The sequence below is a fragment of the Grampus griseus genome (genome assembly GCF_964374135.1).
Source record: "Grampus griseus genome assembly, chromosome: 9".
Classification (NCBI taxonomy): Eukaryota; Metazoa; Chordata; class Mammalia; order Artiodactyla; family Delphinidae; genus Grampus; species Grampus griseus.
This window is the reverse complement of record NC_139003.1, coordinates 3065988-3093466: the sequence shown is the minus strand read 5'-3', so window position 1 is coordinate 3093466 and position 27479 is coordinate 3065988. Positions and strand designations below refer to the sequence as shown.

Here is a 27479-nt window from a genome sequence, read left to right as displayed (position 1 = left end):
GGTCCATATATCTGTTTTTGTGCCAAGTACCATGCGCTGTTTTGATTACTGTAGCTTTGTAGTGTTGTCTGAAGTCTGGGAGGGTTACATCTCCTGCTTTGTTCTTTTTCCTCAGGATTGCTTTGGTAATATTTTGGGTCTTTTATGGTTCCATGTAAATTTTAGGATTATTCTAGTTCTGTGAAAAATGTCATGGGTAATTTGACAGGGATTGCATTAAATCTATAGATTGGGTAGTACAGCCATTTTGACAATGTTAATTCTTCCAGTGCAAGAACATGGAATATCCTTCCATTTCTTTGAATCCTCTTCAGTTTCCTTCATTAATGTTTTATAGTTCTCAGCCCATAAGTCTTTCACCTCATTGGTCAGGTTTATTCCTAAGTATTTTTTGATGTGATTTTAAACAGGATCGTTTTTTACATTCCCTTTCTGATATTTCATTGTTAATGTAAAAAAATGCAGCCCACTTCTGTATGTTAATCTTGTATCCTGCTACCTTGCTGAACTCATTTATCAGTTCCAGTAGTTTCTGCATGGAGTCTTTAGGGTTTTCTATATGTATCATGTTATATGAATATAATGACAGTTTTACCTCTTACCTACCAATTGGATACCTTTTTATTTGTTGTCTGATTGCTGTGGTTAGGACTTCCAATACTCTTTTGAATAGCAGTGGTGAGAGCGGGCATCCTTGTCTTGTTCCAGATCTTAGCAAGAATGCTTTTAGGTTTTCACCGTTGAGTATTATGTTGGCTGTTGGTTTGTCATAAATAGCTTTTGTTATGTTGAAATGTTCCCTCTATACCCACTTTTGTAAGCATTTTTTTATCATGAATGGATGTTGAATTTTATCAAATGGTTTTTCTGCATCTATTGAGATGATTACGTGGTTTTTGTGTTTTGGTGATGTGGTGTATTACATTGATATTTGCATATGTTGAACCATCCTTGTGACCCCGGGATGGTCATGGGTATGATCTTCTTTTATATGTTGTTGGATTCGGTTTGCTAATGTGTTGTTGAGAATTTTTGCATCTATATTCAAACATATTGGCCTGTAATTTTCTTTTTTGGTAGTGTCCTTGTCTGGTTTTGGTATTGGGGTGATGGTGGCTTCATAGAATGTCTTTGGGAGTGTTCCCTCCTCTTCAGTCTTTTGGAAGAGTTTGAGAATGATTGGTTTAAGTTTTTCTTTGTGTGCTGGGTAGAATTTGCCTGTGAAGCCATCTGGTCTTGGACTTTTGTAGAGAGTTGTTATTATTATTATTACAGATTCTATTTCACTTCCAGTGATAGGTCTGTTCAGATTATCTTCTTATCTGTTCAAATTATCTTGATTCAGTTTTAGTGGGCTGTGTGTTTTTAGAAACTTGTCCATTTTTTCTAAGTTGTCTAGTTTGTTGGTATATAATTGTTCATAGTATTTTCTCATGGTTTCGTATGGTTTTCTGTGGTATCAGTTGCAATTTCTTCTCTTTTATTTATTGTATTTGGGTCCTCTCTCTTTTCTTGGTGAGCCTGGCCAGAGGTTTGTCCATTTTGTTTACCCTTTCAAAGAACCAGCTCTTGGTTTTATTGATTTTTTTTCTATTGCTTTTTAATCTCTACTTCCTCTCTGATCTCTATTGTTTCCTTCCTTCTGCTGACTTTAGATTTTGTCTTTTCTTTTTCTAGGTTAGGTTTTTTATTTGAGATTTTTCTTGTTTCTTTTAAAAATTTTTTTAATTTTTAAAATAAATTTATTTAGTTGTTTTTGGCTACATTGGCTCTTCATTGCTGCATGCGAGCTTTCTCTCGTTGTGGTGAGCAGGGGGCTACCCTTCATTGCAGTGCGTGGGCTTCTCATTGCGGTGGCTTCTCTTGTTGTGGAGCATGGGCTCTAGGCCCGTGGGCTTCAGTAGTTGTGGCTCGTGGGCTCTAGAACACAGGCTCAGTAGTTGTGGTGCATGGGCTTAGTTGCTCCGCGGCATGTGGGATCTTCCCGGACCAGGGCTCGAACCTGTGTCCCCTGCATTGGCAGGCAGATTCTTAACCACTGTGCCACCAGGGAAGTCTAAGATTTTTGTTGTTTCTTGAAGAGAGTCTGTATTGCTATGAACTTCCAAGAACTGCTTTTGCTGCATCCCATAGATTTTGTATGGTTGTGTTTTCATTGTCATTTGTCTCAAGGTATTTATTAATTTACTTTTTTTTAAAAAAGGGCATATGCATTGTTTTTTGTTTTTTTGTTTTAAAGAAGATGTTGGGGGTAGGATTTTATTAATTATTTTTGCGGTGCTGCGTCTTCGTTTCTGTGCGAGGGCTTTAGCGAGCGGGGGCCGCTCTTCATCGCGGTGCACGGGCCTCTCACTATGGCGGCCTCTCTTGTTGCGGAGCACAGGCTCCAGACACGCAGGCTCAGTAGTTGTGGCTCATGGGCCTAGTTGCTCTGCGCCATGTGGAATCCTCCCAGACCAGGGCTTGAACCTGTTTCCCCTGCATTAGCAGGCAGATTCTCAACCACTGTGCCACCAGGGAAGCCCTGATTTACTTCTGGATTTCATCATTGACCCATTGGTTTTTTAGTAACATATTACTTAGTCTCCATGTAATCGTTTTTTTTTTCTTGTTTTTCTGTGGTTGATTTCTAGTTTCATGCAACTGTGGTCAGAAAAGACGCTGAAATAATCTCTATACTCTTAATTTGTTGAGGCTTGTTTTGTGCCCTAGTATGTGGTCAGTCCTAGAGAATGTTCCACGTGCACTTGAAAAGAATGTGTATTCTGGGTTTTTTTGTTGTTGTTCTTTGTGTTTTTTTAAAATCTAATGTCCTGAAAATATCATTAGTCTAACTGTTCTATTGTATCATTTAGGATCTCTGTTGCCTTACTGATTTTCTGTCTAGAAGATCTGCCCATTGATGTGATGGGGTGTTAAATTCTCCTGCTATTATTGTATTCCTGTCAATTTCGCCCTTTGTTAGTATTTGTTTTATGTATTTGGGTGCTCCCCTATTAGGTGCATATATGTTGATGAGTGTAATATCCTCTTCTTGTATTGATCCTTTTTATCATTATATAGTGTCCTTCTTTATCTTTCTTTATTGCCTTTGTTTTAAAGTCTGTTTTGTCTGATGTGAGTATGGCTACCCTTGCTTTCTTGCCATTTCATGCCATGACAAGACATCTTTTTCCAGCCCCTCACTTTCAATCTGTGTCCTTTGCCCTATAGTGGGTCTCTTGTAGGCAGCATATTGTAGGCTCATGTTTTTTTTTTTTTTATCCAGTCTGCCACTGTGTCTTTTGATTGGAGCATTTAGTCCATTGACATTTAAGGTAATTATTGTTATGTATTTATTGCCATTTTAAACCTTGTTTTCGAATTGATTTTGTATTTCTTCTTCTTTCCTTTTGAGTTCGATCTTCTTTTATATTATGCTTGTGTTCTCTTTGGTTTTTGTGACTCTATTATATGTTTTTGATTTGTGGCTACCCTGTTTTTCAAGTATGTTAACCCCTTCCAATATCTATTTGCTTTAGACTGGTAGTCATATAGGCTCAAACACATTCTGAAAAATATATATGTACATTTTCTTACTCTCCTTCCCCACATTTTATGATTTTGATGTCCTCTTCTACATCTGCATGCCTATGCTTTTGCTGTTCATTGTGGTTGTCATTGCTTTCACAGAAATCGTATTTTTTAATTTTTTTAAAATCTGTGTACTGGCTTATTTAAGTGATTTACTTTCCAATTGTGATTTTTTCTTTCCTATAGATTCTTGCTTCTCTTCTATTTAGAGAAGACCTTTCAATATTTCCTTTAGGACAGGTTTAGTATTGCTGTGTTCTTTTAGTTTTTTTGCTTGTCTGAGAAATTCTTTCTCTCTCCTATTCTGAATGATGATCTTGCTGGGTAGAGTATCGTAAGTTGCAGATTTTTCCCTTGCAGGACTTTGTATATATCTTCCTTCTCCCTTCTGGCCTGTAATGTTTCTGTAGAGAAATCAGCTGATAGCCTTATGGGGTTCCCTTGTCATTAACTCTTTGTTTTTCTCTTGCTGCCTTCAGAGACCTTTCTTTAACTTTTGCCATTTTAATTATGTCTTGGTGTAGGTCTGTTTGGGACACTCTGTGCTTCCTGTATGTGGATATCTGTTTCGTTCTTTAGGTTTGGGAAGTTTTCAGCCATAATTTCTTCAAATACATTTTCGGTCCCCTTTTCTCTTTCTTCTCCTTCTGGGATCCCTATTCTGTGTGGATTGGCACGCTTTCTATTATCCCATAGGTCTCTTATATTGCTCTCATTTTTTTTTTCATTTGGCTTTCTGTCTGCTGTTCTGATTAGGTGATTTCCATTATTCTGTCTTCCAGATCACTTATTCGTTATTCATTATTCAATCTGCCTTTTATTGCCTTAAGCTTAGCTTTCGTCTTGGCAAATGAGTTTTCTAATTTTTTTTTGGTTCCTCTTTATAGTTTCTCGTTCCTTGGTAACAGTAATCTGCATCTCTATCAACAGCCCTTCTTAATTCCTTCAGTATTTTCATTATCTCCTTTTTGAATTTGGTGTCTATTAGACTGAAGAGGTCTGTTTCATTGTTCTTTCAGGGGAATTCTCTTGACCTTTTAACTGGGAGCGATTCCTCTGCTTCTTCATTTTATTTATGCTTCTCTATGAGTTTAGGAGAAACAATCATCTACTGTGGTCTTGGAGGGCTATCTTTATGCGGGAGTGTCCCTGTGTAGCTTGCATAGGTTTAATATTTTTGGCGCTAGGGCTGTTTTGAGTACGGATGCCTGCCGCCTCTGTCCTCAGTGTGTCCTGGCCGTCATCCCCCTGAAAGGGGGTGTAACTGGTGTTGTGGTGACCAGAGCCTGGCCAGTTGTTGAGCGGGGCCTCCTCCTTGCTCTGTGGTTGTCACTGCCCTGTTGGGGGCAGGGTCTGCTCCGCAGCTGTTGGAGCAGAAGCCCCTGGATCCGTTTTCAAGCTGCAGTGTGGGGTAGGCAGGATTGGAGTGGTCCCACTGGGAGAGGAGCCACTGAGTATTGCCCTGCTGGAGCAGTCCCCACGTGCAGAGCACACTGCCTGGTGTCACCTGTCACCCATTGCGTGGGCTCCCAGAATGCACTGTTGTTGGCACTCCTCTTGGCCTCACCTCCATGGTGGGGATGCAGGCAGTTGGCCTTGGTGTCCCTCAGGTACTGTGTTCACAAAACCACCAGTGCAGGTCCACTGAAGTCAGGTACCAGGACTGCAGTAGTTACACACCTAGACCTGCTGTGGGAGCTACGGAAGCAGCCCAGACCCCGGCCCCACCCCATGTGTGCACCCACACAGAGCCCACAGCTGCTAAGGCCGGGCCTGTCCCAGCCATGGAGGCACCCGTTGTCCACCCAGCACTGAGTTTGCAAAGCTGGCGGCAATGGCACAAGTCTGTGGATTGTACAGCTACAGGGAGAGGGCTCTGATTTCAGCCCCGCCTCGGCGTGTAGACAGCCCACTGGCTCTCGTGCGTGCTCCCAGAGCTGGTGAAGGCAGCGCCGTGTCAGCTGAGAGTGCGGAGAAAGAGGCCGCTCTGGGGGGCCCAGCCCTCCCTTTGCGCACGTTAACAATGGGTTCCAACGGCGGTGCGAGCTGACTGTGAGCACGCAGAGTGAGGCTGCTCTGGCGGGCCCCACCTTTCCCTTCACGTGCCCCTTAACAACGGCGCTTCGCTTCTATGGCGGGTTGGGCTTCTTCCGCGCAGCCCATACTGCACTCCAGCCCCTTCAGGCTGTGTCCGTGCAGCCGACTCCAGTCCTCTCCCCTGGTCTGTCCTCTGAAGCCTGAGTTTCAGCCCCCAAACCCCGCACGTACCAGCAGGCGTGTGTTTCAGGCTGGGGACTGCAGGGAGGTAGCACAGACCCTCTGTGCTGGTCTCTCTCTCTTCTGCCTGCCGCACACCGGCTGCCTCGCTCTCCTCTGAGCCTCTGAAGCCCCCTTTCTGTCCCGGCTGATCTCTCCGTGAGCGAGGGTCTTCCCAGTGTGCGGGAACCTTTCCTCTTTCGCAGCTCCCTCCCAGGGGTGCAGGTCCCGTCCTGCTCCCTTTTTTCCCTTCATCCTACGGGGTTACGTGGAGATCTTCCTTGCACTTCTGGGTGTCTGAGGTTCTCTGCCAGGGCTCGGCAGGTGCTCTGTGAGAGCTGCTCCACGTGTAGATGTACTTCTGATGTATTTGTGGGAGGGGGCGAGCTCCATGTCTTTCTAGGCTTTGTCTGCACAGAGACACGATCCTGGGCTTAACCTGGATGCAGCGTGTATGTTGTTGTCTTCAGTGGCGTTCACATTTCTTCCACCCTTACTTGCAAAGTGAGACAGGATACAGACGGGTCACACTCCTCACAGGTGACCAGCTGCGCCCGGTCACCAAGCACTGGAAACGTGCCTGGCGCGAGTGAGGAGCTGCGCTGTCCATCTCAGTTTTGTGAATTTTAACTTAAAATGAACACCGGTGGGGGAGGGATAAATTGGGAGATTGGGATTGACATACACACACTACTATATATAAAATAGATAATAAGAACCTACTGTACAGCACAGAGAACTCTGTTCAGTACTCTGTAATGACCTATATGGGAAAAGAATCTAAAAAAGAGTGGACATATGTATAACTGATTCACTTTGCTGTACACCTGAAACTAACACGACATTGTAAATCAACTACACTCCAATAAAAATTAATTTTAAAAAGTTGGCACTAACTCAGTTACTGGAAAACACCTTACCCTTAGAATAACTTGGGTATATATATCTTTTTAAACTGTAAGTGGTATGAAATATAAAAAAAGAAAAAATAAAATATTACTTGTAAATGAAACAATATTTTAGATATATTAAATAAAACTTTAGAAACTAAATCTAAAAGCTTTTTACTGTGGCTACCAGAAACTTTAAAATTACGTATGTGGTTTGCATTTCTATTAAAAAACCTTGAGCCAGACGAAAACAACAGGACTAAGTGAAAGATTTCTTTTCCTCGGAGAAATAATTTTCTAACCTAATCAGCTTCTCCAAGAAGTTGATTTACTTTATTCTTAAATGTTCACATGGAACTTCCTCTGAGCCACCAATCAGTGCTTAGCAGCTGTGCCAGCCAGTTGGCCGCAGACAGCTCCTGGGGTCTTTAAGGATTATTCTTGGCAGGTTTTGAGAAAAACACCCATTGAAAGGTTAATCAAGTCAGTCATACTTGCATGTTGGTTAAACAAACCCCGCCTCCACTGAAGACTGAACAGGTGCATATACTCTACCCAGAAGGCCCTTATTCCATCATTATCTTCACTTTTCTTCAAGGGTGTAAGAAGGAGGGCCATATTCTGAATACTCTGCGATCAAGATTTTGTTCCAACTTATGAAACTCTTCTGTACTTCTGGGATTTTACAGATTCGAAATTATTTCGTATCAGCACTCATTCCACCTGTTGTACGTGAGGAGAAAAGGTCAGTTCTACAGGTAAGTATCCCTAAGTTTGCTTAGTATGAGCTAAAATGTACACACAGTTTGAGATACGGTTTGTAAAAATGCAAGTGCGTGCCGGCATGTGGTACATTTGAACAAAACTGCTGTTCGGGTGTATTTTAAGGAGCTCAACAGATGAATGTTTCCAGTGGCCAATCAGCGTATCAATCACTCGTGTTGAGAGAGAGTGAAGGTGTACCCACACGGCAGCGGCTGGGTCACTGGGAAGTTGCCACAGGTCAAGGCTTTTGAGACGGCACAGGTCAGGTTGAAGGTGTTGAGCCTCACTTTAAAATCGTGAAGTCGTGGGCGATTTCCATCCCATTGGTAGGACTAACTCCATGTGGTTCCACCATGAGTTGGGAGAACACCTGAAGTAATGATGTCTTCAGTGTGTATAACCAACGTCAGAGCCTTGCGGGAATGCTGAGAATTCCTGGGATGGGGAGTTCACTAACTTTCTTAATACACATGCTCCACTTAAACTGTGTTTAAGAATTAAACTGTAGAGACTGTGCAATTGGTGAGTAGACTTGGGAGTAGATCACAACTCCTTCTAGGAAGACATCTCAGACATTGCTATGGAGGCAAATCCAGTGTTTCAGGAACACACCTGACGAGCCGTGATGTGAGGGCAGTGCTGAACCTCTGTGACAGTATCGTTCTTGAATATATTAATAATTGTAGTATATATTCATGTTAGTAATTACTGATAAGGTGGTAGTCTCCAGTATGCTTCTGTACCTACAGCCCCACAGGACGTGTATTAGAACCATGCCTGGAATAGAAGCAGGATATATATATATATGGGTTTTTGTGGTATTAACGATTCTGGCTGCTTGGTGCCTGCCTGTTTGTAGTAATTGCTAAATATTCTGAATATGCCTCTGCCCAGGAATTTATTCATTACCTTGACAGAAATGGCTACCTTCCAGAAATTATTTCTTCGGGAGAAAATTTACTAGAAAATATTTTGCCTGGAAATTACTTAAAATGTGATCCAGTTTAATGCAAATCATATAAATTGTACAAAAAAATGTGTAATAACAAGGGACCACTCAAGTCTAAGTTCAAAAGTACATTTATTTAAAATGTGGGCAAGATATCAATATAAAAGAAAAGAGTGTAAGAAATAAAAATAAGTACAAAACATTTCAAATCTTTAACATCCATAATTTAGAGATAGCAAGATCTTTATTTACACCATTTCATTTGCAGCTAAAGTTCCATTAACAGTGTTGTGAAAACATTTAAAAACCCGGCAAATGAAAACCTAACGTGGGCTCTTAAAGTCATATAATACAAAACATAATTTATGTTTCCTCAGAATAAAATTGCACATCTTAATAAGATGCAGTATATTTAATATATTTGTCTTCCTGCTTTAAAATGCTTGTCCCCGAAGAAAGCAGCTGGAAAACAAGGGCGTCTCCAGGGCGCAGGGGCTGCTCCATCCGGCAGCTGACACAGCCAGACCCGTGCGCCGGGCTCCAGTCACCAGCGCAGGTGCGTCAGTTAAATTTATATGTAAGCTTGTTGAGGAAATCAACTGCCAAACAAACACGATGCAAACTAGTGACAGCATCCGACACAGGCCGCACGCCGAGGTGGTGCGCTTCGGGCGCCCGAGCCCTCGCCAACCCCTGCGACTGCACCATCCACCCGGGGCTCCAACCGTCCTGGGGCAGAATGACGCAGGCTCCTTTCAGGCTACAGACGCAAGAAAGGGGGCCCTGAGATGACACCCACCAATCACCCAAAGGTAGGAAAAAAAACCCGGAGAGTAAGAGCACATATTGTATAGAAACAAAATCTCCCAAAATGTAAGGGGTTTTTTATCATTTTTATCGCCAACTCTGGAGATACGGAACACACACAGCTCAGATATTAGTGCTGAGAGGGTTTCTGCACACACATCTTTCAAAAGGATATGATTCATAGTCCAGTGTTTGTGTGAGCACGCCAGTTAGAACAAACTCTGCGTTATGAACATCTGAAAGGAACGAAAACAAGAGCCGTTAAATGAATGCACTGCCGTGCGTGCACCTACACACGCTTAATACAGAGCAAGAGGAGAGGAATAAAGCATACCTATTCCTCTGGCAAAATATTCTCGACACAAGTGAAGGTCATTTTCACAGGATATTAAAATTATTTCTGACAAACTCTAATGAAAAGAAAATTATTGGTTACTAAACAATGGCTCTTGTACACGACAATGATGAATTCAATAGCGTATTTTGCTTCTGTCCACCTTATTTTGCGTATGTTCCATGAGCTTCCGGAAAGACGGTTGTTTAGACAGTACTTTCCCTCCTGCACATTCCACAATCGCTTTCATAGTTGAAAGACTTGGGCAGATTCCAGGAGTGATGTAAAAATATTTCGCCTAAAAATAAAATGAAAATATGTGTATTATGTTTTTTAAATGGAATTTTTAGTGTATATAATTTCTCACTCTACCCTGAGATTTTTGACAAAATGTCTAATTTCGGGGGGATACACGTACTAGCCCCGGCTAGTCCCCAGTCTGAAGTGGGCCTGGGGGAATCCAGGTGTGTCAATTCGGAAGTAACTTCAGCACTTTCCTATGTGAGGTATGACCTGTACTTATTAACAGCAACTAGAACTTATATTCCTAAAAGACATGAAGTACTCTGCGAAAAGCAGTAAGAACAAGAATAGGAACACTCTTCTCAATTTCTATAAACTGTAAGCTCAACAGGAAATGGTTTTGCTGGTTAAATTTTTCTAAGTGTACCAAAAATACTATTTTGTTTTAAATTCGAATATTTAGAAAAATCGGACTATCTTAGGTAGAGTACTCTTAACTCAGTATTGCAAATCATTTCTGATTCCTAAATTGGCTCCGGAAGGGTAAAAAAATGATTAGCTTTATTAATTTACTGAGCCACTGTTTGACAAAGACAATTTTCCAGAGTGTTCTATCTTATCTAACAAATATTTAAATATTCTAGTCTAGAATTATTAGGCACAGATTCAATTAATATGTTCCCAAGGATGTTCTCCATTCTCTAGCTGAGTATATATACATTTACTGAGAACAGTAGTAAGTAATGTAAGTTGTTAAAAGCAAAAAAATCAATTTAAATGTCTCCTACCTATTCATACACGTAACTCTTTACAGAACCGGGTATCTGTAATGCATCTCTCTAATCTGTTTAACTGTGTGTGGATTCTCTTAGCTATGGGAAACAGCAGGACTCCGCAGGTGCCGGACCCCCAGAAGCACCCTGCCTGAGGAGGGCTGCCCATGTGGTGGGGACGGTAGGTGGAGGGGGGGCGGCTCCAGGGAGGCCCCTGCTGTCGCCCTCAGCTGTAGCGGCTGTCGCGTCCAGGGGCCTTATCTGACTTCCCTCCCAAGCGTACCTTAAAGAGCGGAGACACGCGTGCCCTCCTCAGGGACTCCTCCAGACTGAAGGAGAAAAGCACCTCGGCCTCGGCGTCTCGGAGAACGTAGCTCTGCTCATCTGGAAAAGAGAACAGCACACCGTCCACCAGTGCACACCGTCCACCGGTGCACGGCGCCCGGGGTGCACCGTGCCATCCGCTCCAGGCTGCCCCTGGTCAGGTGCGTGTGATCCACGGCTCACATTTACCTGTGAACAAAAGCCTCACCTGTTATACTTGTCAGTTACTTTTCTCCTGAAAACAGCCAGGCCGAAGACACTGTCCCTCCTTGGTCAGTGTTTCTTAGCGGAAAAAACTGCACAGAGAGCTCTGTCCCCTCCACACCCCTCAGCTGTAATCTCACCGTCCCAGGGCGCCCACAGGCCCAGGGGAAGAGCTCCAGTCCCGGAGGGAGAGCCGCGAACTGTCGTCGTGTGTGTGTGTAGGGACCACAGTGACTCCAGAGCCATTAGACTCAATTAGCTGAGATTTACCATAAACACGTTCCTTTTATATCTATGAACATGTACAGCAATTTATAAAGAATAGTTTTACCAAATTTTGAAGATTTAAGAATTTTTAAGAAATATCTAATTTGTCAAAAGGTAAAGATCACAAAATATTTTAATCTTCTTATGAAATACATCTCGTTCAGAAAATCATTTCTTCTTCATTTCATCATAATAACTGTGTAACACAGCCCAAAGCAGGGAGAGTCTAGGGTCAGTCAGATGACACACGTTGTAGGCCATATACTTTTGAGACATGCCCTTCTGTTTTTGAAACAATGCCTTAAAAATGTAAAAACCATTCTGAGCTCAAGGACCACTGGGCAAGAGCAATCATGTCACTAAAGAAACGCTGAAATTTAACAACTGCTAGAATGGATCAGCCGTCAGCAGATAAGGCACTAGACTGGTTTAGGTGGAAGACGGTAAGAATTTCTAAAAAAATGATGAATTAAAAAATGCGCAAAAATGCACTGTCATGCATGAAGTGATATATTCGTTTTGTTTTAAATATTTATTTATTAGGGTGTGCCAGGTCTTAGTTGCAGCATGCGGGATCTTTTTTTTTTTTGTAGGGATCGCGCCTGGGCCCCCTGCATTGGGAGCACGGAGTCTTAACCACTGGACCACCAGGGAAGTCCCTGAAGTGCTACATTTGAAATGTAAGTGTCCACGGCAGAATCAAGGTTGCCATGCCTTCTGGAGAGCTATGAGGGAGCCAAGAAGTAGTTAATATTTATGATAAGAGACGATTTGACACTGAAGTAGCTAAAACAATCCTGTCCCAGAGGAGATGCTGACATTTTGGTTTTCTAAAAGCAGCAGCAGAGTTACATTAACTTGCTAAGAATCCGGAGAAACAGTCAACCTGAAAATTAAACTTTTCACAGCAGCACAGAGGACATGCGTCTTCCAGAAAGAGATTATATAGTTTGAGACACCAATTTTATAAATTAAATACAGAATTCCAAAATTATCCCCTACCACTTCTTGAACAATCCAAGTTTAAAGCTGTCAGGCCCGAGGGCGTCAGAGCCCAGTGAGAGGGGCTGCACTGCAGGGGCAGTGGTGGTCCACGTGCTACTGACCACACACAGTGCAGCTTAGCAAGTAAGTTACCAGGACACTGGAAGCCGGGCTTCTCACTGTTTGTTGTTGGAGAAAGGATTACAGACAAAGGGAGGGAGGAAATGAGGACGAACCGCGTGGTAGACTGGCATCGGACAGACAGACACAGGAAGTGGGAAGAGGGTTCAGGAGCAGCACCCCAGGGCCACGAGCGCCGTCCGTCCGCTCCCAGGTTTACACTGAAAGGACTCGGGGATCCTTGGGAAAACGCTGGTGTGGAACCAGGGCAGAGAAGCATTAAGATGAGCCCAGAACATTCTTGTTTTGCCAAAAGCTACCACGTGGTCAACCGGACAGGAGAGGTGGACAGGACACAGAAGCCAGCCTGAGTGGCAATCCCTGGTCAGAGTGGGGACGATGTGAGGGTCGGTGACAACAAGACGGTAACAAGGAGACAGAAAGGAGCCCGTGTGGGGAAATAAGGGCATAAATCAGAAGTCTGACAGGAACAGCAGTATCTGCAAAGTTTCAAAGTGCTTCCCATAAATGACTCGTCAAGAAGCCTGGCCGGCTTGCACCTGCGTCGAGGGACCTGCACTGTGCAGCCCCTGGCAGGATGCGAGGTGGAGGAGACCGCAGCCATGTGATGGTCCCGCCACAGACGCCACCTGCCCACCCCCCTCGGGAGGAGACAGTACACACACCAGACGGAGGGCATTCTGTACAGTGACAGACCTAACTGACCAGACATCTTCAAGTGACAAGAACAGACAGGCCCTTCCCAGACTCAAGGAGACTACACGCAACGTGTGATTCAGAACTAGGTCCTTCTGCTCTAGGGGCGATGCTGAGACAACGGGCGGATGTGAATGGGGACGAGGCAGCAGCGATGGATCGATGTTGATTTCCTGACTGTGGCCGTGTTGCGCCATCCACGAGAACGTCCTTGTCTGTCTGTAGGAAACACACTGAGGTGCTGGGGATAACAGAGCATTATTTGGGCAACGGACTCTAATGGATCAGGAAAAAGAAGCTATGTCTGTACTATATAGGCAACTGGGTGACTGATCGTTTCAAAAAAATTTAATTCAAAAGCCAAATGGGTTTTAAAAATATCCATAAAACGTTAAAAGATGGAAAAAAGTAAGGAATGCAAAATTTCAGATACTGCCAGAACTAATAACCTAGGGTTAGTATTCTTCTTGAGAAATTTCAGGAACAACCTCAAAATGTAAACTTTTGGCAAAACAAAATGTCTCAAGTCTGTATTAAAAGTAAATGACTAGGGGCTTCCCTGGTGGCACAGTGGTTGAGAGTCTGCCTGCCGATGCAGGGGACACGGGTTCGTGCCCCGGTCGGGGAAGATCCCACGTGCCCCGGAGCCTGTGCTCCGCGACGGGAGAGGCCCGCGTACCGCAAAAAAAAACCAACAAAAAAGAAGTAAATGACTAGTGGATATCATACGACAACACAAAAGACACAGCACAGCCAACTCAAGAAGAGCAAAGCTGGAAGACTGAGGACCAGACTTCCAGACGCACTGTAAAGCTCTGGGTGAAAGGGCAGATGGATGGACACAACAAGAGCTCAGTGCAGACCCCCACTCTGCCTACGAGCACAGGCAGCAAGGGGACAAGTGGACGTCCACACACACACACTGAATCTAGACACAGACCTTACACCTTCACAAAAAGTAACTGAAAGCAAATCACAGATCTAAATGTGCAACACAAAACTAAAACTCCTAGAAAGGTAACAAGAGAAAAGGACTAGACACAAAGCCAAAGGCGTGATCCACGGAAGACATAACTGACGACCTGGACTTCATTAACGTCGACCACTTCCACTCTGTCAAAGACAATGAGAAGACAGGCCACAGACTGGGAGAAAATATTCGCAAAAGATGCATCTGATAATGACTGTTCGTTACCCAAAATATACAAAGAACTCTCAAAACTCAACAATAAGGGAACGCAGTTAGAAAATGGACAAAAGATCTGAACAGATGCATGACCACAGAAGATATACAGATAGCAAATAAACACATGAGAAGACGCTTAACATGGTATGTCATCAGGGAAATGCAAATTAAAACAAAAATGAGGTACCACCACACAACTCTTAAAACGGTCAGAAAAACTGACAACACCGAATGCTGGCGAGGATGTGGGGCAACAGGAAGTCTGCTGATGGAACGCAAACTGGTACCAGCGCTTTGGGAGACGGTTTGATGGTTTCTTACAAAACTAAACCTACTCTCATATGATTCATTGCTTGGTATTTAGCCAAACGAGTTGAAAACTTACATCCACACAAAAGCTGCACACAGAACACAGCTTTACTTGTAATTGCCAAAACCTGGAAGCAACCAAGATGCCCTTCAGTAGGTGAGAGGATAAATAAACAGGTCCGTCCAGACGGTGGGATAGTCTTGGTGCTAAAAAGAAATGAGCTAAGAAGACACAGAGGAAACATAAATGCATGTGACTAAGAAGCCAACATGAAAAGGCTGCATCCTGTGCAATTCCAACTATATGACAATCTGGAAAAGTTAAGAAATCCTGAACTATGAGGGATCAAACATGAAGTGAGTCTGACTATTCAATGTTTATAATAAGGCCAGGACCACCTCATCAACCCTCAGAAGTCAACACAGCAAACATTAATAAGGCCTTAAAGAAGTGAAAGCTAGAACTGCCCATCAAATATGAACTGTTATAACGTTCATAAACAGATAAAAAATGTTTGTTTTCGCAGACTGGTAAGCTTGATAAATTAAGCAGCTCAAATTTCAGCTAAAGAACAGACTCCCTCATTCTGAACTTTATAGCTCATACAATGGAGAGCTTATCTACGTTTATGGTATTGTTTCTACGTTTTTCTTCTTCTGCCTGCATTGTTATTTATATTTCACTAGTATCTTTTAAGAAAAAAATTTCTAAAATCTCAACTGAAAATTTCTAAACACTACATAATATAGTTGAACCTAGTTATTTGTGGATTTCGTATTTGTGAATATGCCCACTCGGTACAATTTATTTGTAACCTCAAAACCAGCGTCTGTGGTGCTTTGCAGTTCTCTGTGGACGTGGCAGAGCTGCCCACGCAGCGCTTCCCGCTGGGGCCGCCACGGCGGCGCTCGCCCTGGCTCAGCTCGTTCTGAGAACAAGGGTCCTTCCGTGGTTCACTTACTGCTACTTCCTTCACATTTCTGTGCTTCTGTCAGTGATTTTTGCTGTTTGATCGGCCTCTAAGCACAGTGCTGTCCAGTGCCCTGAGGGCAACGGGCTGTGATGTGCCCTCACAGAGGAAAACACACGTGAGACGAAGCTGCAAATCTATTCCGCAGAGAAAAGTCACTTGGAATCATATTCGCTCTGCGCTCATTAGCAAGGCTCTAAAAACACTTGGGTGTACTGACTCATCTAAGAAAAAAACTCTCTCTAAGTGTCACTGCCAGTAACAGGATTTCACTTTCGGTGCCCTGGACAGTGGGAGACGGGCAAGGGAGGGACACGCTGACCCTCCCACCTGCCCGGACGTTGCCGGGCTCCCCGCCGGGCGCTGTACTGCATGTGGAATCTCATCCGACAGCCAGCGTTCCAAACAAAATACACTCACATCAGGAAACAACATGGCAGGGATGCAGAGCTTCTTCTTCCCCCAGTACCTTCCAAATTTCATGGTAAAATGCAAAGATATCAATCAAATGACTGGAACATGGAATAAGTTTATGAATTTACATGGATAAATAACAAAGAGTTAACAAATGAACTAGATGTTTGCTGGGATGAAAATGGAGACAATGCCAAATTAAAAGGGTTTTTTCTTGAAGTAGTAAGTTCACTGAGGTACAGATGCTGCTACTCACCAATGAACTTCTGACACTTGAAACACTCCTCCAGCCACTCCGGAGTCACGATGTGCTTCACCACGGAGATGGCCGTCAGGAACTTCACGGTGCGCGTCACCTTGCTGGAGATGAGGTGGGTGCACTTCTGTGCAGACTCGGCGACCTCCCCACCAAGAATGTAGAGCTTCTGGGGGTCACGAACACAGACCAGAGGTGAGAGCTAGGCCTACAGAGCTGCACACGGCCTGGGACGCGTCTAAGACTACGAACAGAGTCCTCGGCCACGGAAAACAGTGCAACTGGTAAAACCAAACCCACGCCATTGTAGGAGGAAAGTGAAAACTAGGACTGACAATGTACGTTTCCCTAATCAGTGCTGTGCAGATCAGGATTAAGTAAGACATCCCTATAAATAAGTAAAATTCTGAAAACAACGCAGCTGCCCAGGCTTTCTAAGCTGAAGTGAGTGTTACTGAGGCACGTTAAAATACTGTCTCTATTTTAAGAAATGATGACCTAAGAATTGACTGAGAAGACATAAACATATAAAAGATGATCTCTTTAACTATACTCAATTCTAAAAGTAAATAAATTATACTATAAACGTATAGTAGCATGTATAATTGTTTCTTTTCCTTAAAAAAAAAAAAGTAAAACGTATGAATCCATGTAACACAGGTCAACTCCTACTCTTAGCCATCGCCCTCCCCGTCCCCAAAATAACAAAACAAAATCCCATAATCCCTCCTGGTGTTATTTCCAAGAAGCTTATTTATCTAAATACACAAACACACCACCACCCCTTAGGCCTACCCTCCTACCCAAGAAAACAAGTCTTGAAAGACTGTGGATCCAATCAGAAAACCTGAAGAGGCACAGCTACTATTTTAAGCTAATGTCTTTATGAAAATGATGTCCGAGGGGGCTTGCTAATCATGTTCACATGATTATAGAAATGGTTCTCGGTCTACTCACCTAAATCGTTTTTCTCCTAATGAGAAAGCGAGTATCTAAGTGTGAAGCAGTAGCAGGAGTGAGGCGGGAAGTCAGTGATGAGGTAATGACGACACACAGTTTATAGATACACACTGTAAACACTTATAATACGATATTCCTGATTAAATGTTAGCTTAATTAGACTGCTGGCCTCAAGCAAACATAAACAGAAAGGAACATTCCTAGAAATCCTTGTGCAGAAGTCTCACCTTAATATACTGCTGAACTTGAACAGGCTCAAATCCAGTGAAGAGCACAAAAGGGGTCAGTTCTGGTGTTAGCTTCTTAGTGGGAGGTGGTATATCTTCAATTCTATAAAATACACATAGAAAAGACCGCCTGTTATTTACTTAAACATGTTCTTTAGCAAACAAGGGATTTTAATAGCTTTAACAAGCTTTAAGTGTGTGTGGTGGTCTTTCCTTAAAGGGAAAATACAATGACTTACTTGCTCTTTTTCTTTCCCACCATTCACACACAGGCACCCCCAAAAGGCCTCCGTGTGGCACCTCCCAGGGAGGCAGCCAATCAGCGCTCCACTTCACCAGCAGCCCCGCCCCCGCCCTCACTGGCCTTGCTGGTCCTGAAGAGCGGAAGGCCCCCCACCCCAGGCTCCAGTCCCGTGTCTTCCACCTGCCCCGTCTCAACCCAGACGGCACAGAACAAAGCTGTTTGACTCAAGCACACGTTTTAAATTAAACCTCAGTCTTTTTCATTTCCTTCAATTTTCTCAAATCCTATTTTTAGCTTATATTTGAGACAGTCTATTCAATTAAGAAAAACTTATTTGTGGCATTTTAATGACATCTATAATCACATAATTAGCCTTTCACTAAAAAAATCCAATCATTCCCAGACTGTATGGATGTGGGGAATGGCAGGAGGGAGCGCTGAGGGGCAGGGAAGAGAGGAGGCCCCTCGCTGAGCACGGCCTGGAGGGCCTCTGGGTTCTAATGGAGCCGCCGGCCTCTCTTTACCAGGTGAGACCAGCGCAGGTCTGCACACAGCCACCCCCCGCCGACCCGCCGGGTCAGGGGTCGGGACGCAGGCTCCCGGGCCCACACCGAGGACGCCTGGAGCGGGTTCCAGTCCCCCACCGCCGTTCCACCACAGCAGCTCACCGGGGGTTCTGGCGCCGTTCTGGTTAATGGAGAAGATTCAACTGTTTTTTTAATGAGAGGAAAAAACACTGGCTATTCCCTGTTTATCTCCAGCAATGAAACGAGACGTGCCGCGATAAAGCTGTGACGCAGGCAGCAAATCCTTCCAAATCCTGTTCACTGTGAACACTTCAGGGAACTTTCCCAACTGAACACTTCAGGGAACTTTCCCAACTGCCACCGTTTTCTAAAACAAACCTGTAAAAGCTCATCAACCATTAAAAAAAGGCGCTTCTTCCTACCTGGCTCTTTTGGAGGAGGGCTGGACAGCAGGGGCTTCATTCTGCTTCAGTTTGGGAGGCAGCCGTACACCCTGTGATTAAAATATGATTCACTTTAATCAGTCTCCCCAGTAACACAGTAGCTTCCGAGAGCTTTCCACCTACCCCACTGTGTACGAGACACACGCACCCACCACCACGCCTCACCAGCCGAGACAGACACACGCGAGCCTTCCAGGGAAGCCCTGGGCTGGTGGCCTCATTATTCACCAGACCCAGCAGTTCTTTAAAACGTCTTCACCCCTCTCTCTGTTCACGTTACGGATTTAATCCTTAACCTTGAACTTTTCAGAACACTTTTCACTTCAAATATTTCGTCTTGTGTCCCAGTTTGGAATTTGGAAAACATACTCATTGCAACTACATGCCCAAAAAGAGACTCTTCGTGAACTGAGATGTCACCCACGAGGGTTCAGGACGATCAGGTCACAGGGCTCTGGAGGGCGGGGCGAGGTGCTGAAGGCCGCTCTGGTCCCCAGGCGCAGGGCGCCCCGTTCCTGGAACCAGCTGGAGCCCCTGACCTGCGGACACGCTGAGTCGAAGGGCAGGGTGAGGCCGGTGCCCCTGGAGGAACCCCCGAGTCAGCCTTCACCCTTGCCTCACCTCTGTGCAGACCTTCGTCCACAAATACACTTTCTCTCTGTTTTACTACTTGAAGCAATGACCTCTCAATCTGAGATGAGAGTGCAGATGCCCCCCCCCCCACTTGTTTCATAACAACCAACTGCTGGCCTTCAGGTCCAGAACGGTCCCTCCTGAAGGTACCCTATCAGAGCTCAGCCAGCGGGCTGGAACCCCACCTGGGACATGCGGGAACAGTCCCATCACGGTGAGGTCCAGGCTCCTGCAGAGTGAGCTGTGGGTCCAGGGCTACTGCACTAACGCCTCAGCTCTTGCCTCCCTGACCCTATGGACACACGTCGTCTTACTTACTCAGCTCTCCGATTCTTTAAGAAGCGATAATGTTCCTAATGTGTATAAATATGAATAACTGACAATATCATCAATTAGGAAAAGAAGATGCAGGGTATACTAAACAGCTACGACAGGCGAGCAGATACAGCCCTCATTTGTTATGGTGACAAACTGCTAAAAGAATTCTTAATCCACAAATACAAATGTATCCCTCCTGCATGTGTATAATACACAGTAACAGCCAAAGTAAGGTAATTAGCTTGACATACCATCAGCAACTCTGCCGACACTTTCAATGGAACTCGCCAAGCATCTGAAGAGAGAAACGGGTTACTTTTCACATATACTGTGTAAATAGATAAGCCGTGTTACAAAAGCCTTTCCATGACACATACACACACTACTATACATGAAACAGATAACAAGGACCTACTGTAGAGCACAGGGAACTCTACTCAATACTCTGTTAATGACCTACATGGGGAAAGAATCTTAAAAAAAAAAAAGGATACACATGTATGTAAAACTGATTCACTTTGCTGTACACCCGAAACTTACACAACACTGTAAATCAACTATCCTCCAATTAAAAAAAAAAAAAAAAGGAAGTGTATCATCAACAACAAAAACAAAAAGCCCTTTCAGGAGCGGGTAATCCTGGACACACGGTGGCTTGGCGGACAACCTTTAATAAGGGGAAAATGTGAGGACTGTTACTAAGCGGCTGCAGTGATGGGCACAGCAGAGGCTGCCCGCCCCGCGTGTGCTGTCCCCCCGGCCAGTTCTGGGAGCCACACAGTCCGGCTTCTAAGAAACCGACTGCGACGAGGGGGCTGACACCAAGGACCACAGCGCGCCGGGCGGCGACCGTGCAGAGCACCGAGGGTGCGTGTCCACTGAGGACGAGGTGACGTCACACCAGCAGCTGCGTCACAGGGGAGCAAGCAGACCACAGCTCAAAATGAAGACGGGCTTTCTCGTGACTGAAGCCATTCAAACTGGAACTTAACAGGCTCCTTTGAGAGACAGCACGTTAAAGCAGTGTTCGAATTGAACGCCCGTTTTCTGGAGTAACGTTCAGTTCACTAAATGCAGTAACGTTAAGTGCTGTAGCGTGTACAGTCGGGGTAGTGATCCTTCCACCAGTTTTGCGCAGCTGAGGGGAGGTGGGCTGCGGCTCACGGGGAGCCTTGGACAGACGGGAGCCGGCTTGAGACAAGATCAGCAGGCTTCTGCACGTTCCTGCTAGAGTCCATTTAGAAAACGCAAACCGAAACACACAGCAACAAAAACTCCTGGGCAGAGTGCAGAGGAAGATGTGGCGAGGAAACGGGAAATGAAATCAGAACGATGAGAGGGCCGAAGCCGAGACGGGTGGTGCTTAGTACGCAGGCTGGCGGCAACGCGGAACCGGCCCCGCTTACCCAGAAGGTTTGAGACCAAGTGCGGAGCCGGGGCGAAGGGGTCCTGCAGGCTGAAGGTGGTGTAGCGGCCGTACTGAATCTGCCGCAGGGCCTCCAAGTTCCCCAGGAGGATGTCTCCCAGCCACTGGGCGTTCACGCACGGGATCCTCCACTCCTTGGCTTTCTCGTACTTTAAACCAGTTGGTCTTTTTTTTGAAGAGAAAACACATTTATTAAATGTTAGAGTTCTGTGTTCAAGTTTATATTTACATTCAACAAAGCCAGTCCACATTTTCTCACACTAGAAGTGGCAGGGATGTTTCTGTAGAGCCGACCCTGGCTGGTAAGGAAGCGCACACATGGGTCACGAGATCATCGCTAGGCCTACCTTTACCTTACTGCTGTTACCTGGGCTAAACTGCATCTCATTAATTCATCTAATTTAATTCTTCTGCTAGCATTATCATAAATATCGTTGCTATCCTGTTAACAGACTTTGATTTTCACACCCTAATTTCCGTCACGAAACTATGACATATTAAGAAATACAGCAGTGCTGACACAGCCACTACAGTGTGTATAAACTGAAGATTAAGGATGGCTTCAGAACCGTGCTTACTCTTTACAGATGAGAACTGTGTTGCTGCGGCAGAGATAGCCCGTGTACTTGGCACCTGCCAAGTAAGCCATTAACTTCAGGTCATCCCTGTCGCTGTCAACAAATCCAGTCACAGAAATAATCTAAGGAAAAAGAGCAAGAAGGCCAAAATATAACGACAATTTAACCCAGTTAATAGAACTGTCTTCTACATTTTACTTGTTTTATAGACACGTGTGTTTCCGTTCCCTCTCTGGCATCACGAGAGGCATCTAGTGACATCATCTCTAAGAATGTCAAAACCAGAACTTTGTTAATGGTGAAAGTGTTACACACACAGCCAGCAAGGGGATGGAAAAGAAACCTACCAAGCGTGGGAAAACCATTTTTGTGTTACTACGACACCGTTCAGATAATCTTAATGAAGCTATTGTATTAAGCATGTAAAGATTAGTCAGTTCTTCTTACTGATCCCAGTTTTGAGCTCAGCTGAGTGGGAGAACCCACAAGTGATAACGTCTGGCCAACAGCAGCCACTTCTGGTTTGAGTCGCTTGCTTTGTTTCAGGAATTTATGAAACGGTGTCAGAGACTTAGGAGAGTCAATGAAACAGTGACTCCGTGCAGAAGCCGCGACTGTTACAGGAGAACAGAAGGACGTAAGATGCCTATCGCGCTCGGCACCGGCCAGCGGGCCGTTCGCAGCCCACGGAGGACACGGGAGCAGACGACCCCCCCAGCAGAGGAGGAGGGGTGAGCCTTACGTGCTGGGAGCACGGCCTCCCCCCCGGCGGGAAGGCCACGGGAAAGTGCAGGGCCCGATGGGGCGGCACGAGCCGCTTCTTCTTCAGCACCGCGTTCAGCCAGTGCGCCGTGACACACCTCTTCCTCTCCTTCACCGCCTGCAAAGGCAAGAGCACGGCTGGTCTCGGGGGCTTTCACTGCAGGCTAAACACAGACTATAAGGCTGGACAGCTAACAAGGCCACCTTTAACGGAAGTCCTATAAATAAAGGAATCTCACGAGCTCAGCACTCAGTTTACTGAAGCCATGAACTGCAACGGTGCCGCAGGTTAACTTTAACACACCCCGAAAACACTACCGGCCACCCAAGAACAAGAGCCAACCGGGGGGGAAGAGCTACATGTCTGACAACCTGGAAATAACTTCAGTCACGGAAGGAGACGACATTTCTGATCATCAAAATTAAAACCGCCCCATGAGAACACAAAGGGCCCCGCACACAAGTCACGAAAGAACGCAACTGCTCACCTAAAAGTAAGCACCGAGCACCTCCCCACAGGCACCACTACCTACTCTAACAGGGGTTCCTTAGAGGCCGTGTGTCACACACACTGACACGCGTCTGTCTACAAATAACATTTTTAAGAAAAGAGAAGAAATGAACTTTCAGGGGAGAGCAGGTAATACTGAGGAGGAAGCGTCTGCTCTGCAGGACAGAAGCCTGGAGGACTGACCAGGTCAGGCCTCATACGAATCCCCCAACAGTTAAGAAATCCTGCTTCCGGCCGCTCTTCATTCAGTGTGGCCCTGGACTGGAGCGGAAGGCCGTCTACCCTCCCCTAGCACCACCTGGGATGTCCCCTTCTCCATTCCTCACAGACAGAAAGGCCACAGAGGTGTCTATCTAACCCACCAAAGATCGAGGAGAATTAGTAAGAAGCAATTTTCTATTTTTAGAGGTAGAAAAAAGTCCTTTCCAAACACGATCATCACTAGAGTCACTTAGAACGCTAACACTGTCCAGAGAAAGGGACAGACTCGGTTCCATCGCAGCTGAGCCCCCACTCACCTGTGCGAACAGCCCGCTCACTTGACTCTCACAGAGCAGGTGTGTGCAGCGGCTCGAGAACGTGGGGTCCACAGCACCTCCGTGCGCCTGGATTATCTAGACACGCACAAGACCCAGAGTCACAGTCAACCTCCAGCGCTCAGGGGAAGAGGGAATTGTAATTTCAAATAAGACGGCTACTAAAAGAATCCATCATACATTTTCATCGTCTAGTTCCCCAAAAGTAGAAAAGATGTTATCAGCTATACCTACGGCCTTTTCCACCCTGCACTGTACAATAAAAATGAACGTTAACACCATTCCATCTGAGCTTCCAAAGGAACAGTGGAATGCTCTTTCTAAAACAGGGTTTCTCAACTGGGCACTACGGACGTTTTACACCAGCTGACTGAGCTGCGGGGGTGGATCCTGAGCATCTCAGGGGGCCGGCAGCACCCCTGGCCTCTCCCCCTGAGACGCCAATATCACTCCCCCAGCTGCGACAGTGAAAAATGTCTCAGACATTGCCAATCGTCCCCCGGGGCTAGAATCACTGCTTTTAAGAAACGTTATTCTAAAAGGGGGAAAAAAACAAAACCAAAAAAAGGTCAAAATGAAGTCTGTGAACACCAGAAAATTATTTTTAAAAACAGATTCAGTTTTTTGGGGTGAGGGGACTGTCCCGTACCTCGACGGCAGTGGTTACATAGTTGTGTGGCACTAAGGGGAACTGGTCAAAACTTAAAACGCTGTATACCGAAAGAGCGAGAACTTTATATGTTAAAAAGACCTGCCCCACGAAACAATTCCATTTAATTTACAACTTTTTAAAATTTTTTATTAAAAAAATGTTTTTTCAACTGGAGTCTAGTTGATTTACAATGTGGTGTTAGTTTCAGGTACACAGCACAGTGATTCAGTTACACGTACACATATACAAGTCCTTTTCTTAAAATATTCTTTTCCGTTACGGTTCATCACAGGATGTTGAACGCAGCTCCCTGTGCGCTACAGCAGGACCCTGCTGCCTGTCCATTCTCTGCGCTCTCGCTTACACCTGCTGACCCCACACTCCCTCCCACTCCATCCGCCCCGCAACCCGCTGCTTCTGGGCGACCACAAGTCTGTTCTCTGTGTTCATGAGTCTGCTTCTGTTTTGTAGATAGATTCGTTTGTGTAGCATTTTAGATTCCACATCTAAGTGATATCATATGGTATCTGTCTTTCTCTGTCTGGCTTACTTCACTCGGTATGATCATCTCTAGGTCCATCCATGTTGCTGCAAATGGCATTATTTCATTCCTTCTTATGGATGAGTGATGTTCCGTTGCAGATATGTGCCACGCCTTCCTTATCCATTCATCTGTCGACGGACATTTAGGTTGCTTCCACGTCTTGGCTATTGTGAATAGTGCTATGAACACGGGGGGGGGGGGCCTTTTTGAATTATAGCTTTGTCTAGGTTTATGCCCAGCAGTGGGACTGCTGGATCACACAGTAGTTCTAGTTTTAGCTTTTTGAGGAACCTCCATGCTGTTCTCCATAGCGGCTGCACCAACTTACATTCCCACCAGCAGTGTAGGAGGGTTCCCTTTACTCCACACCCTCTCCAGCATTTGTTATTTGTTATTTTTAATGATGGCCATTCTGACCTGTGTGAGGTGGTACCCCATGGTAGTTCTGATTTGCATTTCTCTAATAATTCGTGATACTGAGCATCCTTTCGTGGGCCTACTGGCCATCTCTACGTCTACTTTAGAGAAATGTCTGTTTCGGGTCCTCTTCGATTGGGTTGTTTTTTTGTGGCTGAGTTGTGTGAGGCTGTTTGTGTATTTTGGAAATTAAGCCCTTGGCACTTGCATCATTTGCAAAGGTTTTCTCCCAGTCAGTAGGTTGCCTTTTCATTTTGTTTATGGTCTCCTTTGCTGTGCAAAAGCTTGTAAGTTTGATCAGGTCCCATTTGTTTGTTTTTGCTTTTATTTCTACGGCCTTGGGAGACCGACCTAAGAAAACATTGGTATGACTTAAGTCAGAGAATGCTTTCCCTGTGTTCTCTTCTAGGAGTTTTACGGTGTCATGTCTTACACGTTTAAGTCTTTAAGCCATTTTGAGTTTATTTTTGTGTAGGTGTGAGGGTGTGTTCTAACTTCACTGATTTACATGCAGCTGTCCAGCTTTCCCAACACCACTTGCTGAAGAGCCTGTCTCTTCTCCATTGTATATTCTTGCCTCCTTTGTTGAAGATTAACTGACTGTAGGTGTGTGGGTTTATTTCTGGGCACTCTATTGTGCCCATTGATCCACTGATCCATATGTCTGTTTTTGTGCCAGTACCACGCACTGTTTTGATTACTGTAGCTTTGTAGTATTGTCCGAAGTCTGGGAGGGTCATGGCTCCTGCTTTGTTCTTTTTCTTCAGGATTGCTTTGGCAATTCTGGGTCTTTTATGGTTCCATATAAATTTTAGGATTACTTGTTCTACTTGTGGAAAATGTCATGGGTAATTTGATAGGGGTGGCATTAAACCTGTAGATTGCTTTGGGTAGTATGGCCATTTTAACAATATTAGTTCTTCCCATCCAAGAGCATGGGCTAGCTTTCCATTTCTTTCAGTCATCTTCAATTTCCTTTATTAATGTTTTATAGTTCTCAGCCTGGACGTCTTTCACCTCCTTGGCCAGCTTTATTCCTAAGTATTTTATTTTGGGGAGTATGATTTTAAAAGGAATTGTTTTTTTCACACTCCCATTTTGATACTTCATTATTAGTATAAAGAAATGCAACCGATTTCTGTATGTTGTATCCTCCTCCTACCTTGCTGAATTCATTTTTGTGTGTAGTCTTAAGGGTTTCCTGTATGTATCCATGTTATATGAATACAATGACAATTTTATCTCTTCCTGATCAATTCGGATACCTTTTTATTTCTTGTCTGATTGCTGTGGTTAGGACTTCCAAAACTATGTTGAATAGAAGAGGTGAAGTGGGCATCTTTGTCTTGTTCCAGATTTTAGCAGGAGGGCTTTCAGCTTTTCACTGTTGAGTATTGTATTGGCTGTGCGTTTGTCATAAATAGCTTTTATTATATTTTGGTTCCTCTATACCCACTTTGGTAAGAGTTATCATGAATGGGTGTTGAATTTCATCAAATGCTTTTTCTGCATCTATTGAGATGATCATGTGGTTTTTGTCTTTTCTTTTGTTGATGTGCTGTATCACACTGATTGATCTGTGTCTGCTGAACCATCCTCATGAACGTGGGCTGATTCCTACTTGGTCGTGGTGTTATCATCTATGTTTTGTTGGATTAGGTTTGCTAATACTTTGTTGAGCATTCCTGCATCCATCTATGTTCATCAAAGATACTGGCCTGTAATTTTCTTTGTTGGTAGCGTCTTTGTCTGGCTTTGGTATCAGGGTGATGGTGGCTTCACAGAAGGTCTTTGGGAGTGTTCCCTCCTCTTCAGTCTTTTGGAAGAGTCTGAGAAGGATTGGTGTTAAGTTCTTCTTTGTATGTTCGGAAGCTCCCTTTCTGTCCCCGCTGATCTCCCTGACAGGGAGGGGCCTCCCAGGGTGCAGGAACCTTTCCTCTTTCACAGCTCCGTCCCAAGGGCACAGGTCCCATCCTGATTCCTTTCTCTCTCTTTTTTTCTTTTTTCTTTTGTCCTACCCGGTTACGTGGAGATTTTCTTGCCCCTTCAGAAGTCCGAGGTCTTCTGCCAGCGTTCAGTAGATATTGTGTGAGAGCCGTTTCCACATGTGCACGTATTTCTGACGCACCTGTGGAAGTGGGCGGAGCTCCACGTCGCTCTCCTCTGCCATCCTGACCCACTCCTCTCCATTTACTACTTTTAAAATTTGATTTTTACGTTGATTAAAGTGACGCATAAACATAGTTTAATAAGGCCCAGGACAAAACCAGCAGTTTGCTAGTACCCCACTCACTTTCCACTCCCCTAAGGCTGCCACATCCAGCTCTTTAACTCCTTCTGGTAATTATTAATATATTCT

The 27479-nt window shown here is 44.7% G+C and overlaps 1 protein-coding gene across 2 annotated transcripts in view; it reads right to left on the bottom strand.

The window, feature by feature from the left end:
* Positions 1 to 8556: 8556 nt before the first annotated feature.
* PAXIP1 (PAX interacting protein 1) overlaps positions 8557 to 27479 on the bottom strand; it is a 47834-nt gene continuing 28911 nt past the window's right edge. The window contains exons 9-21 of one of the 2 annotated variants that reach the window (XM_082662521.1): positions 23490 to 23585; positions 22441 to 22578; positions 21699 to 21820; positions 21101 to 21285; positions 19946 to 19989; positions 18723 to 18793; positions 17530 to 17632; positions 16343 to 16511; positions 10874 to 10974; positions 9738 to 9872; positions 9575 to 9650; positions 9417 to 9476; positions 8557 to 9011 (exon numbers count right to left, since the gene is read on the bottom strand). In XM_082662521.1, coding sequence (XP_082518647.1) covers positions 8995 to 9011; positions 9417 to 9476; positions 9575 to 9650; positions 9738 to 9872; positions 10874 to 10974; positions 16343 to 16511; positions 17530 to 17632; positions 18723 to 18793; positions 19946 to 19989; positions 21101 to 21285; positions 21699 to 21820; positions 22441 to 22578; positions 23490 to 23585 — 1317 coding nt within the window. In that variant the 3' untranslated portion in view covers positions 8557 to 8994. Of the gene's footprint in view, positions 9012 to 9042; positions 9477 to 9574; positions 9651 to 9737; positions 9873 to 10873; positions 10975 to 16342; positions 16512 to 17529; positions 17633 to 18722; positions 18794 to 19945; positions 19990 to 21100; positions 21286 to 21698; positions 21821 to 22440; positions 22579 to 23489; positions 23586 to 27479 lie in introns of those variants that run through there. The other variant, XM_082662520.1, reaches the window with a different exon arrangement.